Source organism: Haliotis cracherodii, unplaced genomic scaffold (genome assembly GCF_022045235.1).
Source record: "Haliotis cracherodii isolate W230 unplaced genomic scaffold, xgHalCrac1.p SCAF_10, whole genome shotgun sequence".
NCBI classification, from domain to species: Eukaryota; Metazoa; Mollusca; class Gastropoda; order Lepetellida; family Haliotidae; genus Haliotis; species Haliotis cracherodii.
Window position 1 is genome coordinate 39,231,611 of NW_027266265.1, and position 18,998 is coordinate 39,250,608.

At 39.4% G+C, this 18,998-nt stretch overlaps 1 protein-coding gene across 2 annotated transcripts in view; it reads right to left on the reverse strand.

The window, feature by feature from the left end:
* Positions 1–18,998, reverse strand: part of LOC139450448 (uncharacterized) — a 197,897-nt gene that overhangs the window by 139,671 nt on the left and 39,228 nt on the right. For both annotated transcript variants that reach the window (XM_071232164.1, XM_071232157.1), the window contains exons 2-3: positions 8,967–9,220; positions 3,449–3,537 (exon numbers count right to left, since the gene is read on the reverse strand). In XM_071232164.1, the coding sequence (XP_071088265.1) occupies positions 3,449–3,537; positions 8,967–9,220 (343 nt within the window). The remainder of the gene's footprint in view (positions 1–3,448; positions 3,538–8,966; positions 9,221–18,998) is intronic.

Sequence of the window (18,998 nt, forward strand, 5' to 3'; positions counted from 1 at the left end):
AACAATGCCACATGTAGCCAGCCTTTGACCTCCATATTCATGCATTGGACCCCCATAGTCATGTGTTGGACCCTAATATTCATGCATTGGACCCCCATAGTCATGTGTTGGACCTCCATATTCATGCATTGGACCCCCATAGTCATGTGTTGGACCCTAATATTCATGCATTGGACCCCCATATTCATGTGTTGGACCTCCATATTCATGCATTGGACCCCCATAGTCATGTGCTGGACCCTAATATTCATGCATTGGACCCCCATATTCATGTGTTGGACCCTAATATTCATGCATTGGACCCCCATAGTCATGTGTTGGACCCTAATATTCATGCATTGGACCCCCATAGTCATGTGTTGGACCCTAATATTCATGCATTGGACCCCCATAGTCATGTGTTGGACCCTAATATTCATGCATTGGACCCCCATATTCATGTGTTGGACCAGCATATCTATGCACTGGACCCCCACATTCATATGTTTGACCCTAATATTCATGCATTGGACCCCGTATTCATGTGTTGGACCAGCATATTTATGCATTGGACCCCTATATTCATGCGTTGGACCCCCATATTCATGCGTTTGACCCCCATATTCATGCATTGGATCCACATATTCATGTATTAATAGGATCCACAGTCATGAGTTGGACCCCCATATTCATGTGCTGACCCACATATTTATGTTGGACCCCTCATATTCATGACTGCTGATTTTCCCCTGGTCTTGAAAAAGATAGACCCAGATAAATCCCAGTAACTGCATGTATAGCTTCCACATAGTTACATAGTTGGATTACCAGGTGATACAAATGTTGCCTTCATCATTAACGGTTTGTAAATTGTTTCCATCAGAGGCCTTTGCCTCATAATCGATTCAGGAACCATGCTGTGAAAAAACCTGCAGATTGAAGTGATAAATGTTTCATGACTGCCACATGCCTGTTCAGCTAAACCCTGGAGCACACGTCTCAGACAAACCTCTTCCATGGAGATAAGCTGGGGTCATAGTTCTACTGTCATGACTGTCTCGTGTCATTCAGATTATGAGTGAGTAACAGGACTTGGTATCAAATATTTTACAAGATAAAAGTTATCTCCCATCAAATGTTAACAGTAAGCAATGTTTTTTTGTTTGTTTTTTATTGCACTCAGCAATATCATAGCTATGTAAGAGCTGGCGGTATATAATCAAGTCTGGACCAGAAAATTCAGTGATTGATATTGTAAGCAACAATCCATGACATCAGGGTATGACGACATGCCATCAACAAAGTCTCTGACACCCGTTCCTATAAGTTGCCTCTTAAGAACAGCATGGGACCCGTGAAGATTCCGGGGTAGAATAGGTCTTCAGCAACCCATGCTTGTCAAAATAGGCGACTTAACGGGATCGGGTGGTCAGGCTCCCTGACTTGGTTGATGCATGTCATCGATCCCAATTGCATGGATTGATGCTCATGATATTAATCCCTGGATTGTCTGGTCAAGACTCGATTATTTACAGACGGCCGTCATATAGCTGAAATATTGCTGAGTGTGGCGTTAAACAACAAACCAACCAACAGCATGGGTTGCTGGTTACCAATTCTATCCCAGAATCCCCAGGGTCATATTCATTCTACGCATTGTGGAGCTGTGACCTCCCTTAGTGTGTCCTTCAGGTCACAGCGGCAGCCTATCCTCAAGCCTGAAATAGATCCTCCAACCTTTCAGACTTGATGCAAATCAAATAACAGAAGAAATTAACATTCTCCCCTTCATGAGCTGTCATGCTCTCTCTGGTCTTAAATGACCATTTTATGACGAAAATAATTCCAAAGAATTTTTTGCCAAACACGATTCTGTGGAAGGACAGCAATATAATCCTGGTACCTTTTTTCAATCTCCGACCCAATTATGTCCATCCTCAACGTACATCCCTCGACCTCCAATTAATTCCGTCATGCGGCAAATATCAGCTTCACGTAGACATTTAGCAAGCAACCCGCAGTGAGGCAGAAAGCAAACTACCCTCATTACTTCAACTGTGCAGACAAAAGTAGGGGAAAATCATCACTTGTTGATTGATTTAACTACAATTACCTCCCTTAACACAAGATGGACTCTTCACAAGTGAGGAAGAATCTTTCATGGACAAGAACCGATTAAAAATAGCATGAAAATAATACCCCCGCGCACCTTATAGATTTGTAAGGGAGATCCCTATTCACTATAGGTGTAACAGATTGAATTGGGCCATCTCTAAGAAAATGTCCATGTCAATATCTGAAGCAATTAATGCTACAGAAGATGATGACCTTGACAGTGGCGACCTCCTGAAATCGGTAGTCGAAGAGTGTAGAATGACTCATATGAACATAACGATGTTGTCTCGACTATACTCGGTAGTGAAAGAACAGGTTAAAACTAGCCGAATCCTTTGTTAATTCTTGTTATCATTGAAAATATTAATTGGTGGGCCCTAGAATGAGTGAGTTTGGCGTAAAGCCGCTTTGAACAATATTTCAATTACATTATGGCGTCAGCTAAATATGGGGGAAAACCTTACAATAGATACACGCTTAGCCCCAGTTATCTTATTCAAAAATATATAGCCACAAAATAAAAAGTAAAATTCAAACGGAGCCCAGAACAATGTTTAATTTCAGGTGAAGCAATATACACTTGCAATATCATTTCAGACAAGTTGGATTCAATTCTCTAGGGTATGGAATTCACACCAGCCTAACAAGATAACCATGTTTACCACTTTTGTGAAACCTGTGATAAATTGCTGTGATGAAATCAAGACATTGCAGGTGAGGTCAAATAGGGTTTAACGTTGCGTTCAAGGTTTTTGCACTTACATAGCGACGTGCATGCGTATGTGTGCGAGTGCAAGTGCATGTGCGTGTGTCTTACTGTAATAGTCTGGCTTTATGACGATTTTAGAATAAGTGCTAGCCCATTGAGATGACACCATACCGCAGTTTAACATGGATACCCCACTCAGACAAATTTGACTCATACCCTCAGCCGACCAGTCCTTGTTTTAGCCCCTTAATGCTGAGTGCCATGCATGGCAACTACAAGTACCATTTATTAATGACACATCTTTTAGTATGACATGGACAGGTGATCGAACGACAGACCTTCCGCGCTCCTGGCAGAAGCTCTATCCACTGGACCACCAAGACATTGGAGGTCTTACACATATTCAAATGACTGCCGATGGATTATGCAGTAACACGGTACAGAATATCAGGGTAACCTACAGTGAGAGGAATCCTTCGTACGATGCTAATCCTCATGGTTGGAAACTAAAGAAAAAATTATTCTGTCCTTGGGACAGGATATGTTGAAATACATCAAAGCAGCTCTTTGAAGCATATTGCCATAGTGTAGTCCATTAAACATCCATGTTCTAAATCTGCAAGAAAGGCAAAGTTTTGTACCTACCTGAAATGAACAGTTAAAAACTGGCCTGATGAGTATATTGTTCGAGGTAGAATATTCCCACATAGCCCCGCATTGCCTCCTGCCTCCTCCTGAAACACAAACAGGATTTATAGTCACGCCACTTTATAATGTTACCATCAGAAACCCTGAGTGAGTGCATGTTGTTTTATTCTGCAGTCAGCAATATTTCAGCAATGTACTACTCAATGTTGGATAGGAATAATCAGATGTGTCAGATATATTTGAACATACAGTGACATATTGGGAGAATCATTTTTGTGTATTGTGGAAGGGAAAAACAAAAATGGTGTAGTTTACCATTGTGGCTGTAATTCTGGATCAGATTATGTAGCAAGATCTGGGAAAATCGTGGTATAAAGCAGCATCATACTGTGACACTTTATATCCCAATCACTGAACAATAGTTCTACTCATGTGACAATGGTAGCCTTCTCATGTGACAATGGTAGCCTTCTCATGTGACAATGGTATCCTACTCATGTGACAATGGTACCTATTCATGTGACAATGTTTGTTTATTTGTTGTTTAATGCCACACTCAGCAATATTCCGTTTACATGATGACGGTCACTAAATAATAGACTCTGGACAAGACAATGCAGTGATTGACGTCATGAGCATTGATCCTTGCAATTGGCATACGATACGAGCCTGACCACCCGATCGTGTTAGTCGCCTCTTACGACAAGCATGGGTTACTGAAGACCTATTCTATCCCTATATGACAATGGTATCCTTCTCATGTGATAATGGTATTCTTCTCATGTGACAATGGTATGCATCTCATGTGACAATGGTATCCTTCTCATGTGACAATGTGGTATGCATCTCATGTGACAATGGTATCCTTCTCATGTGACAATGTGGTATGCATCTCATGTGACAATGGTATCCTTCTCATGTGACAATGGTATGCATCTCATGTGACAATGGTATTCTTCTCATGTGACAATGGTATGCATCTCATGTGACAATGGTATCCTTCTCATGTGACAATGGTATGCATCTCATGTGACAATGGTATCCTTCTCATGTGACAATGGTATGCATCTCATGTGATAATGGTATTCTTCTCATGTGACAATGGTATGCATCTCATGTGACAATGGTATCCTTCTCATGTGACAATGTGGTATGCATCTCATGTGACAATGGTATCCTTCTCATGTGACAATGGTATGCATCTCATGTGACAATGGTATCCTTCTCATGTGACAATGGTATGCATCTCATGTGACAATGGTATTCTTCTCATGTGACAATGTGGTAGGCATCTCATGTGACAATGGTATCCTTCTCATGTGACAATGTGGTATGCATCTCATTTGATAATGGTATGCATCTCATGTGACAATGGTATGCATCTCATGTGACAATGGTATCCTTCTCATGTGACAATGTGGTACGCATCTCATGTGACAATGGTATCCTTCTCATGTGACAATGTGGTATGCATCTCATGTGATAATGGTATTCTTCTCATGTGACAATGGTATGCATCTCATGTGACAATGGTATCCTTCTCATGTGACAATGTGATATGCATCTCATGTGACAGTGGTTCGCATCTCATGTGACAATGGTATCCTTGTGTGGAAATGATTATCCTATCAGGGCTTGATTTAAGGAACTAGATTTAACCTGCACCAGGTGCAAGCTAACATGAAAAGCTAGTTGCACCAGACTAAATCAGGTTGCATCGTTGTCCCATACTGATGACAAAAAGGGTATCCTTGTCATGTCTCAAGTGGTATTCCTAGACATGGTATCCTAGTCATGTGACAATGGTATCCTAGTCATGTGACCACATGAATAAAATCCATTGGCCAAGAATGTTCCTGTCATGTGACCAGGTGTTTCCATTATCACCCTCTCCATCCACACAGCCCCATCATGCAACAGCTGAGACAACAATTCAACAATCACAGAACAATTACTGAACAATCATCACCATCAACACTCACAGATCACCAAAGGAGACAAACATGTTTAATTAGCTGTGAGAACATTTAATCATTTACCAACTAAAAACTACGCCATTTAGCCACCTTAGTCTTTCAGCAGCAGGAAATGGCTAGGTAAAGGTTCTTAAATCGGGCCCAGATGACACAGCTATTATTCCATGCATACACTGAAGCTAATTTCAATCTGTGTGCTTTCTAATAGGTTGGGTAACAATCAAGTCCCCAGCCTTTCCATTTTAATGTTTATTGCAATTTTTTTTAAATCCAGTTTGTTAAACTTCACACGACGATAATCACCATATTGCATGCTAAACCAACAAATCTTCCCCAACCTCAAGTCATTACCATGATTACAGGTGTAAGGCTACGACAGCCTGACTAGGACTACAGCAATGATATAAAGCCTGCTTTCTACATGCCTGACAAAGGGGCAGGTGGTCTGAGTGTGGTTACATGCTGTCTACACGGTACCCTACAGGAGGCCTCCCTACACAATGCAGTGCACCATGCCGTACATGCTTGTTACCCCCTCCCAGGCTCTCTGTGGCTCAATACCTCGTTGACAAAAAGAAAATGCAAGGCTCACTTTGACAACATTAAATCTTTACGCAGCCCTTCCTCTTAGTTTATGATTGCCGAGGATATTGTCCTGGTCGAGGGGGTGTTCCAAAAGGGTCCGATTCTCGTGAAAACATTAACGAAGCATTTACAAACATTCCCGTCCTGTTGTACAAGCAGTGTTGTATGAACAAACACACCAACAACAATCCTACTCATACTCTGAAGATTTTATGGCAAAATAAAAGTGAGTTCTACTGCCTTCTCTTTTAGTGTTGCTAAGTAGCTAAAATAAACTGCCTGGACGGAATTCTCTCCCTACAGTGTACAATTGTGATCCAGACTCCACCAAATCGATCATTTTTATTACAGTCGAACTAATGTTCTACTAATGAGCCAAGGGCAGCGGAGTTTGTGAATAATGGAAAAGTGTGACCAACCGTACGCACTAGAGCTGATAGGTTAAGATCTTTTCCTGATAAGTGTCATCCCCACTGCAAGGGATTTGAGATTGAGTGCTCCCACAGAACACACACAAAGGATTCGCGATTGAGTTAAATTAGTTGCGTGAGCCTGCCCAAGCTAATAGATCACCTCCTAAACATTGAAGTGTCCAACTTACTATCTACAAGTTAATGCTTCTCTCACAAAACGTAATCATTTTTCTGGTAGAGTAACGTAAGCTGGTTTTGTAAATCCCGGGAGAAAGACAATTTAGCAGCATCCACGGTTGGCGTCATGCAGATTCATGGCATATGCAGCAAAATATCAGCAGAACAGAGACGCATGCACCTGATAGATTGTACAAGAATATATGAACACAGCCGGTACAGGTGAGCTGCGTGAGCCACACGTTTATAGCTATCTACATGCTGGTGCAGGTTGTGTTCAACCATACAAACATACACAGCAATGTGGAGTTATACAGTCAAGTACAGAACTGTGTACACAGTCACATACAGTTATCTGCTGTCATAACCTGTGTATACAGTTGTGTATGTCTGCATACATCTGTGTATGACTGTATACAACTGAATGTCTGTATACAACTGTATGTGACTGTATACAACTGTATGCCTGTATACAACTGTGTATGTCTGTATACAACTGTATGCCTGTATACAACTGTATGTGACTGTATACAACTGTATGCCTGTATACAACTGTATATGACTCTATACAACTGAATGTATGTACACAATTGTGTATGACTGTATATAAGTGTATGTCTGTATACAACTGTGTATGACTATATACAACTGTATGTCTGTATATAAGTGTATGTCTGTATACAACTGTGTATGACTATATACAACTGTATGTCTGTATACAACTATGTATGACAGTATACAACTGTGTATGACTGTATACAACTATGTATGACTGTATACAACTGTGTATGACTGTATACAAATGTATGACAGTATACAACTGTGTATGACTGTATACAAATGTGTATGACTGTATACAACTGTGTATGACTGTATACAACTGTGTATGACTGTATACAGCTGTGTATGACTGTATACAACTGTGTATGACTGTATACAACTGTGTATGACTGTATACAAATGTGTATGACTGTATACAGCTGTGTATGACTGTATACAACTGTGTATGACTGTATACAGCTGTGTATGACTGTATACAACTGTGTATGACTGTATACAAATGTGTATGACTGTATACAACAGTACGACTGTATACAACTGTGTATGACTGTATACAACTGTGTATGACTGTATACAAATGTATGACAGTATACAACTGTGTATGACTGTATACAACTGTGTATGACTGTATACAACAGTACGACTGTATACAACTGTGTATGACTGTATACAACTGTGACTGACTGTATACAAATGTATGACAGTATACAACTGTGTATGACTGTATACAACTGTGTATGACAGTATACAACTGTGTATGACTGTATACAAATGTGTATGACTGTATAGAGCTGTGTATGACAGTATACAACTGTGTATGACAGTATACAACTGTGCATGACAGTATACAACTGGGTATGACTGTATACAACTGGGTATGACTGTATACAACTGTGTATGTCTGTATACAACTGTGTATGACTGTATACAACTGTGTATGACAGTATACAACTGTGTATGACTGTATACAACTGTGTATGACTGTATACAACAGTACGACTGTATACAACTGTGTATGACTGTATACAACTGTGTATGTCTGTATACAACTGTGTATGTCTGTATACAACTGTGTATGACTGTATACAACTGTGTATGTCTGTATACAACTGTGTATGACTGTATACAACAGTACGACTGTATACAACTGTGTATGACTGTATACAACTGTGTATGTCTGTATACAACTGTGTATGACTGTATACAACTGTGTATGACTGTATACAACTGTGTATGACAGTATACAACTGTATGTCTGTATACAACTGTGTATGACAGTATACAACTGTGTATGACAGTATACAACTGTATGACTGTATACAACTGTGTATGACAGTATACAACTGGGTATGACTGTATACAACTGTATGACTGTATACAACTGTGTATGACTATACAACTGTATGACTGTATACAACTGTATATCTGTATACAAATGCATGACTATACAACAGTACGACTGTATACAACTGTGTATGACTATACAACTGGGTATGACTATACAACTGTATGACTGTATACAACTGTGTATGACTATACAACTGTATGACTGTATACAACTGTATATCTGTATACAAATGCATGACTATACAACAGTACGACTGTATACAATTGTATGACAATATACAACTGTGTATGACTGTATACAACTATGTATGACTGTATACAACTATATTGAACGGGACAACTGTGTGACTGTGTACAACTATGTTGAATGTGACAACTGTGTACGACTATATAACATGTTTGACCAACTGGTGAGTGTACTGATGATGTAAGCACACAGGTGCAAGTGATACTTACCATCGCCCTTGTGTAGACGTCACTATCATCATATATGTACAGAGCATCATTGCAAATCCCATTCTCCGTCCTGTCTGGTATATCCAACTCAATGATCCGGAGCATTAACTTCCAGTCATCATTTTCAGCTATAAAAGTCATACGGCACTCCAGATTAATGCCGTAACTATTTTTGTCCCCTACTATTGTGTGTGAATATACAGTGGCACCGCCTAAATGTTTCCGGTCCCCACAATCCGCGCCATCCATATAATCTGGAAAGAGACAAAAACATTGTTTAATAATAATGACAAATGGTATATCTTTTAAAAATGCCACAAACAAATATGTCAACAAGAGTCATCAGAAGATGACAAATCAACCAAGCCCACACAAATTGGAGAGAGTGAGTGAGTGAGTTGGGTTTAACGCCGCTCTTAACAGTATTCCAGTTATATCACGGCGTGTCAGCTTAATGTGGGAGGAAAGCCCGAAGTGATGTAGGTCTCAGACGTTTACAAGTTCGGTGAAACCCACGTGCATGGGTATGGTGCTGACAAACCTAGAAACATAATCATAGGTTTCTGACTTGCCCAAGGGACGCAACTCTGCACAGCAAATCGCGGCGCCTTACAAGATTGGGCCACCCGTGCCCCCCAATCAAATTCAAAGGAACAAATTATCTGGCTGTTTCATTAAGTCCAACTTGATGAGACAATTTCTATCTAATCTGACTGTCTGTATACAAGAGGGGGCGATCGGGTAACCTAGTGGTTAAAGTGTTCGCTCGTCACGCCGAAGACGCGGGTTCGATTCCCGACATGGGTACAATGTGTAAAGCCCATTTCTGGTGTCCCCCGCCATGATATTGCTGGAATATTGCTAAAAACGGCATAAAACCATACTCACTCACTCACTCACTGTATACAAAAGTAGTTATTGAGCCATCAAAACAATACCATAGAATTAGGATTCAGAACTTTGTATTTCTATGTCAGGTACACACGACAATGAAAAGTAAAAGTCAAACTTGTTGCCATGGAAACAGAAAAAATATAAATTCTAAACACACCAAAGTAGCAAATGGCACCATTAGGCAACCTGGTCTTTGTATGTGCACAGTTTAAGAAAAAATACCCATTTAGTTTTAAGAGATATGGTCCGGACAAACACACCACTATGAACAGAGTCAAACTTTTAGGCATGGAAACAAGAAAAATTAACATTTTAAAAATTCCTAAAAAGCAAAAGGTATCACTTCAACCCTTGGTTAATACGTGTACCAGGATTTTAGTTCTGCTCCGGAAACTACGCCTACCCCCACCCATTTGAGACTAAGTCCAAAGTGTTTCCTTGGAAATCGAGAAAAATAAAAAATGCTAAAAATCTGTAAATAGTTAAAGGCATATCTGCCAAGTTTTGTTACAAAATATTGAACAGCTTTTGAGTCGAACTCCGGAAATGAAATCCATCCCCTCATGAGACTAAGTACAAATTGTTTCCATAGAAATGAGACAAACAAAAATGCCAAAAATCTGTGTGTGCTTATGCATGTGTGTGTGCGTGTGCGTGTGCGTGTGCGTGTGTGTGATCAAGGGAGCAATGATCCACATATCAGCATGAGCAATCTATACCATGAATACAAGGCCACACCAATATATCTATGGCAAAAGCTGATCTGCCTCAGGTTTTTCTCCTCCCAATACTATAAACTACAAGTTGGTGCAATGACTCTTTGTCTGCATGCCTCTCCTGAAGGCCCTTAGAGACTTGGGGTCCAACAGACAGAACAACGATTCCTGTGGAGAGGACTGGAGAATGTCAAATAATGAAATAATGTATCTCCTATTTTGACAAGCATCAAAATATGACCACAGTTGTGTTCAAAGTGAAATAACACTCCTTCCGTGCCACCATAACCAACACAACACACATCATCCCACATCCCTGATTATTTACACATTCATGAACTGTCAACAAATACTCCCTTGAAAAAGGAATATTGTGTAGAATATCAGAATGTTTATTGTACAAAACGTCCCCTTGAAGGCAGGGTGAAAATACGAAAATGAGTATGGTATCATTGAATACTGAGCTGCACTGGTGCAGTGGTCATTGTAATACCACCCATGACGACCCTGTGTTAGAATAGCTCCCTATGGTGGTCATAAGACGGGACTTAATGAATCATCGTATTCCAGTTGCATGGATCGATGCTTATGATGTCAATCAATGGATTGTCTGTTTCAGATTCAATTATTTACAGACTGACGTCACAAATCTGAAATATTGCTGACTGCGGCGTTAAACAACAAACAAACAGATCTAATTCCTGGGCTCCTAGTTCATTCTTTTACTTACTTGTTGATAACTAAGTAGAAATAAACTTTTTTTAAAGTGGCCAAGCGAATTCACACTACCTAAAATTAGCATGTGATTTTACATATTATCCTGATGAATAAAAGATTATGTTAATTTGAAACTTGCTTCTTTTTTATTTGCAAATGCCCTTTATTCTTTACCAATATAACATGCAGTATTGAATTTAATCTTCAGTTCATCCACATTTTTCTCATCAGTTTTAGTATCTACTGCATGAAATTGTAGCGTAATAGCTAATTTAGATATGGATGTTTTTTGTTGGTTGCAACACTTTCTATGTCTGTGAGAATCAGTATGCGCATTAATATTCTCAGTTATACTTCTTACTGTCTTTTAAAAAGTCGTGACTTCTAGCAACAGATCCCAAAACATTGTATCTGTCTATCTTAGGCAACCAGTCAAATTCTAGCAACCATGACTCCTTCAATACACATGATGGAACATTCTTAACTTTTTATTTCTTTTCTAGGTCGATAGATTTATCAGTTTCAGTCGTGTTAACATTGGTTAAGTTAAAATATCATGAAATCCTTTGTTTTCCTTTTGAATTTCCTTTCAAATTGACAGGAATCGCCATGTTTACATGTCTGCTACACAAGGGATTGTGGGAACCCTTTCATACATGAACTACATCTGAAGCTGGACCAGATGAAGTAAACTATCATTACTTCTCTTAGAAGGATCGATAAAAACTGCCAGAAGTACTACCGATAATCATAACAGATGTAATAAAAAAATGACTGATTGCAGTTTAAATTAATTTTCTCGAACTTCACTCGCAAATGCGACGACCAATTCACTCGCAGCCTGAAGCATTCAATTCATTATCCTTGTTTTCCAGGTGACGTCATTAAAAACTTGTAAACCCTCCTGCCCCAGCGGCAACAATAACATGCTGTACCAAACTACGAGTTAGCCAAGATAAGTTTTGTTGTGACCTGACATTTTGTTTGTCTGTTTTTTTACGATGCACTCAGCAATATTCCAGCAGTATGATGGCGGTCTGTAAACAATCGAGTTTGGACCAGACAATCCGATGATTTATCTCATAAGCACTGATCCACACAATTGGGATACGATGACATGCATCAACCAAGTCAGCGGGCCTGACCACCCGGTCCCGTACGACAAGCATGACCTGACATTTAACCTTGTATAACTATATACGAGGTCCAGCACAATTGTGAAGAAAAGGGTAGGGGGTGGTCTGCAACAAGTGGGATGATGGATATATGCAAGTTCAAGAGCACATATTAGTATCTGCTGATAAGCAACACGTCTGTCCATGGGAGCATAGTCAATTTCATCGTCATGACTTGCGCGTTCACAACATGCATACACCCTCTCTACCCGTAACAAACCAAATATGTTCGCCCAAATTCTGTGCCCTGCCTTCATGTCTCAAACCGTTCTTGTGAGTTGGTTTAACTTATCCTGGATTACCAGTAGCCACCAACTGTCATGTTTCTATCATGCTTCAAGACTACTGACGTTGATCCATACTTGAATCCCTTAAAAGCACATGACTTTTGTGCTTCAAAATTGGTTGGTTGGTTCACATCAATTACATGCCTCCAAACGTCAAGATTAAAGAGCCAAAACAACAGAAGTAGTCAGACTGACTGAGGTCAATTAACAAGCAACTTAGAAGAATGTTAACGGAAAGTTCACAACCAAACAATTCTTATTGAAAATTGCCTTCAGAAATAAACTGTGAAACATAACAAAAATGACGAGCTTCAATTAAATCACACAAATAAACACTCATCAGAAGACATTTCTTTTTCTAAGATATTAGGGCAACAGCTCGGATTTCAGAGTCTTCAACATGGATGATAATCAGCCACTTTTGCCTTTAAGTGAGGTGAGGTGAAAAGGGGTTTAACATCGCCTCCAAGGTTATTGCACTTACAAAGTTTGTTTGTTTGTTGTTAAATGCCACTCAGCATTATTCCAGCCATATGATGGCAGTCAGTAAAAAATCAAGTCTGGACCAGACAGTCCAGCGATTGATATCATGATACTATTTTTGTCGTGAGAGGCGACTAACGGGATCGGGTGGTCAGGCTCACTGACTTGGATGATGCATGTCATCTTATCCCAATTGTATAGATTGATGCTCATGACATCAATCACTGGATTGTCTGGTCCAGACTCGATTATTTACAGACCGCAGTCAAATAGCTGGAATATTGCTGAGTGCAGTGTAAAACAATAAACCATAATATCAATCAATGGTATGTCTGGTCAAGATTTGATTATTTACAGACAGCCTTCATACATCTGGATTATTTTAGTGCAGACTAAAATGTAAACAAATAACAATGCCAGTATTGAACAAAGGTCCAGCAACTCATGTATGATTTAACACATCCGTACAGCAACTCATGTATGATATAACACATCCGTACAGCAACTCGTGTATGACATAACACATCCGTACAGCAACTCATGTATGACATAACACATCCGTAACGCAATTCATGTATGACATAACACATCCGTACAGCAACTCATGTATGACATAACACATCCGTAACGCTACTCATGTATGACATAACACATCCGTAACGCAACTCATGTATGATATAACACATCCGTACCGCAACTCATGTATGATATAACACATCCGTACCGCAACTCATGTATGATATAACACATCCGTACCGCAACTCATGTATGATAAAACACATCCGTACCGCAACTCATGTATGATATAACACATCTGTACCGCAACTCATGTATGACATCATACATCGGTACAGCAGCTGAGAGCTGAGCTAAGAGAGACGTCATCAATACTCAGTGTTATCAGGGCTTCTATTGTGCAGTGTAACTGATCGCCAAATGAATATTTCAGCTTTGCCCCATGACACTTTTAAAGGGAAACAAGCTAGTGACAAGTCATAATTCTTTACTTTCAGAAATGGTAATGTATTATATATTTCTAACACAGCACAAGGGAAACATGAAAATTTCAATGTGGCTATTTAGAATGATTGTGACTTCAAATATATCCTAATCCAATATCGACAATATAGGTCATTAAAATTTACACACTGGTATTTAGATAATAAATGAAGATCCGGGGTAGAATAGGTTAGAGGCGACTAACAGGATCGGGTGGTCAGGCTCACTGACTTGGACTCAATTGCGTGGATAGATGCTGATGATGTCAATCACTGGATTATCTTGACCAGATACGATTATTTACAGACCGCAGTCTAATAGCTGGAATAATGTTGAGTGCGGCGTTAATCACAAACAAACAAACAAATCCTTTACAGACATGATAACCAAGGCTAAGAAATACAATAACAAATCATTGTGTATGGAATTGGTTCTCAAAGAAAAAGGACATTGATACACAAAATGCTTTATTCAATATATATTGCGTATAGGTGACTGCTATTTTCGGCTTAGTTTCCCAGAAAATACACACAGCAATCTTAATCCATGCTTATAAAACAATGCCTAGCAGGTTAGAAAATACAATTTAAATGGTAAATCATCATGTATGAAGGCATACAATATATATTTTTTACAGCGCATAATACTCATTTGATCTTATGCATTATATAATATTTTTTTATAGAATTTATAGAATTTATAGAATTTAGGTAGAAGAGGTAATTGACAAAGGATTATGATATCGAGAAAGTCATTTATCTGGACATTATTTGAGAAAAGACAAGTGTCTAGATAAGTGAGGTTCAACTGTATACATGTTGGTTCATATTATGCTTAACTTTCTTGTACTGTATATGACTGTAAATTGTTTGTACAAGGTTGGACTAAGGTTACACTTCAATATGAATGATAAGATCGAGTAACTGATACTGTAGAATATTTGGCTTTGTCATATATATTCGTATTCCATTATTCATCATGTTCAGTCACATATTTATATTTTAAAATGAATGAAAATATGGTAAGACATCAAAACAGGGTATTTGAAAAAAAAAATTAATTTTTTTTCTATATTGTATGAATACTACAAGACAATCATAAAAAAAATACCTGCAAATAAGTATGCGTGGACACAAACCTGAGCCGACTTCACTGCCAATTACCACCATTGCAAGATACCATCAGTGACAAGAACCAAACCCTGCTCTTACAATAACCTCGAAAGTGTAAGAATTAACACAGGGTGTCAGAGTAACGTTACAAGATGAGCTATTTCCGGGAGCATGTCCGGGAACAAGGCACCATGAGCAGGATCCATCTAGCACAGATGAATTGATAACCAATCAACAGGCAGAACAAGGATGTCCCGCCACTCATCCACGCTGGGGGCAACCGTATCACCTTGCTGCAATCTGGTTTACTCACTTACCAATAGTGTTTCAGAATAAACTGATCGTGAGCCCTTCCACCTGGTGTTCATTCATGGCAACAATTGGTGAGGACTGAGTCACGTAAACTCCAGATAGTACACAGTAGAGAATGTTAACGGATTAACACACTTGTCAGAGTCGACTTGTTATCGGATAACTTGTTTATGGGTTCAGGATCTAATGTTAACCCTGACATTATGCCTCTCATTCTGTGAATGACATTAACAAGGTGTAGGATGACATCCACATTATTTTTAAAGTGCTGTTTATTACTGAACCAAACTATCTCATAGTAGAGGTAAGTGAGTGAGTATGGTTTTATGCCGCTTTCAGCAATATTCCACCAATATCATGGCGGGAGGAACCAGAAATGTTCTTCACAAAATTTAACCATGTGGGGAATCAAACCCGGGTCTTCGTCGTGACGAGCAAATACTTTAACCACTCGGCTACCCTACCACCCCATAGTAGAGGTGCTTCAGTATATTTAGTAACTAGATACTTTCCCATCAGTAAGTGAATTTATTTTTATGAAACAAAAAGCAGACTATTTTACAACATCCTGTAAATAATTGAGTCCGGACCAGACAAACCAATAGTTGAGAGTATGAGCAACAAGTCATCAGGGCAAGAAGACTCACTTACAGGCAAGTCACATATTGTTTTGTTTTGTTTTTTTAACGCTGCACTATTCCACTATGATGGCAGTCTGTAAATAATCAAGTATGGACCAGACAATCCAGTGATTCACATCATGAGCATCGATCCACGCAACTTTGATATGATGACATGCATCAACCAAGTCAGCAAGCCTGACCACCTGATCCTGTTAGGCGCATAGTCGCCTCTTACAGCAAGCACGGGTTGCTAAAGACCTGTTCTAACCCGGATCTACACAGGTCCACCTATTGTGAACAATCCATTTAAGTCTGCTCTTATGACAATCATTGGATATTTGGGATCTTTCTTCATCCTCTTGTATATTGGCAATAGCAGCATCAATTAGAATTATTGAGTATGTTTAAGATATGCAGGTTTTGTACCCTACTGAAATTTGGGAGTCACTACATTTATCAGCAAACAGATAAGCACCCTTGGCACACAATTGGGACATTACTGCCAAAAGTTCGTATCTTTTAGACAAGAATTAAATCCCCGATCAATGGATGATTACAACATGTACCACTGAGACACTGCTTTTTCCAGTATAGCTGTCTGTTGGAACCCCTAGTCAAATCAGCAGCTCTCCCTTCTCTCCTGAACTAACTGGTGTATAACTCGCTTATCAGCCTTAGTTATCCTACACAAGATAGATGATAAATAGACTTCTATAAACAGACCCAGGAACATGGCCCTGTTTGGGTGTTATCTTAATGAATTGATTGATTACTCCAACACTTATCAAGGGAACAAGCTGTTACAAAAGAATTTGCTGGACTTCCCCCAGTGAGAATCTAAGGCTAGGATATGCAAGTGGGTCAGACTTCTATTCATTCCAAGAACCTTGAAATCAGTAGGGAATTCTTGGAACTAGAAAAATCCTAATAGCTGTTCCTCTGGTGTTGTATCTGTGATATATCTCTCTTGCTTCTGAATAGACTCCATAACAATGAGGGTAGGTCTCCATCCAATCTTGTAAATGGACAAAGTAACAAGAAAGAAGCCTCTCCTGAGGAAAGTCATTAGGAAAACAGTTTCTGTCTTTTCTTGGTTTATGGTGTTAGGAAAACAGCATATACAGCAAAATGTTGTTTGGAAAACAGTATGTACTGAAAAACATTGTTTAGAAAACAGGACATACAGCAAATTGTTGTTTGAAAAACAGTATACACAGTAAAATGTTTTTAGGAAGATAGTATATCTGAGTATCTCGTACCAGAATTAACATTAATTGTCATTTTGTAAACGCTGCACTAAGCAGTAGTCCAGCTACATGACAGCAGCCTGTAAATACTCGAGACTGGACCAGAGGGACAGTAAAAGCAACAGTCTACAACAATCTAGCATAGTAATAATAACGATTATCTATCATACCTGTAACCTGGTAACATGGTGTTTTTTTAAATTAGCGTATGCAAAAATCATGTTCCACGTTCCAATTTTTAAAATCCATTTTTTCCGAATCTATTCTTATTTCAAGAACTATTTACACAGAGCTAGTTTCAATGTAAAGATTTCTACATATATCCTTGAGAAAGGTGAACACTGATGTCATGTTACAGGGAACAACTGCAAGTTGCTACAATATACATGAACGTATTGTCCCTGTGCCCCATGTGAAAACCAAATACACGTGATATATTGACAACATCCTAATCATCCCAAAACTCTTGTTTTTCACCCATCTCTCTTTCTGAAGCAAACCGACTAGAACATGGGATTACGTTTCCCCCATAATATTTCCAAAGAGGTTTTTTTTCGGAGTGGCAAGGAGCCTGGCAGATGGTCTTTGGGCCGACGCTGTGTAACAGCTAAGTACCACTGCTTGTTCTTCGACGACTGATGTAGCCCAATGTAGATTCTGTGTGACGAGCGTGCTCAAGATCTCTACACCAGGAGGCCATCATTCCCACTTACGACACAATAAATTCATTGCTTTTTTCAGAAGCTTAATGCATTTTTTCCAAAAGATCTTTTCCGGTGGTAGTGAAAAACAGATGTAGATGAATGTCAAGAATATGAAGAATATGGTATCAGGTATTGGTAGTCGTGTGGGGCTATATCTACCTCACCACCAGGACATCACACAAGTTGAAATGTTTTTATGTATGGTTTTACGTCACTCTTAGCAATATTCCAGCAATATCACTGCGGGGGATACCGGAAATGGGCTTCAGACATTGTACCCATGTCGGGAATCGAACCCGGGTCTTTGGCGTGATGAGCGAACACTTGAACCACTAGGCTACCCGACCGCCCTGAGGCTGTTGCAAGAGTCACATCGAAGACTTGCCCCAACTAAAATATGTTTTTGAATATTTTGTGAGTGAGTGAGTGAGTGAGTGAGTGGGATTTTAACACCTCTTTGAACAGTATTCCAGTTGTATTATTGCATGTCAGCTTGATGTGGGAGGAAAGCCCAAAGTAATGCAGGTCTCAGACATTTACCACTTCGGTGAAACCCAGGAGCATGGGTATGGTGCTGACAAACCTAGAAACATAATCAGATCAGGGCAAACCAGGATTCGAACCCACACTCACTGGTTTACCCAAGTGCTCCCAAGGACCAAGGAATGCAACTTGAATGCAATGCCGTGAACTGCGGCATCTAAGATGAAGTCTGGATCAGACAATGCAGTGAATGACATCATGAGCATAGATCGACACAATT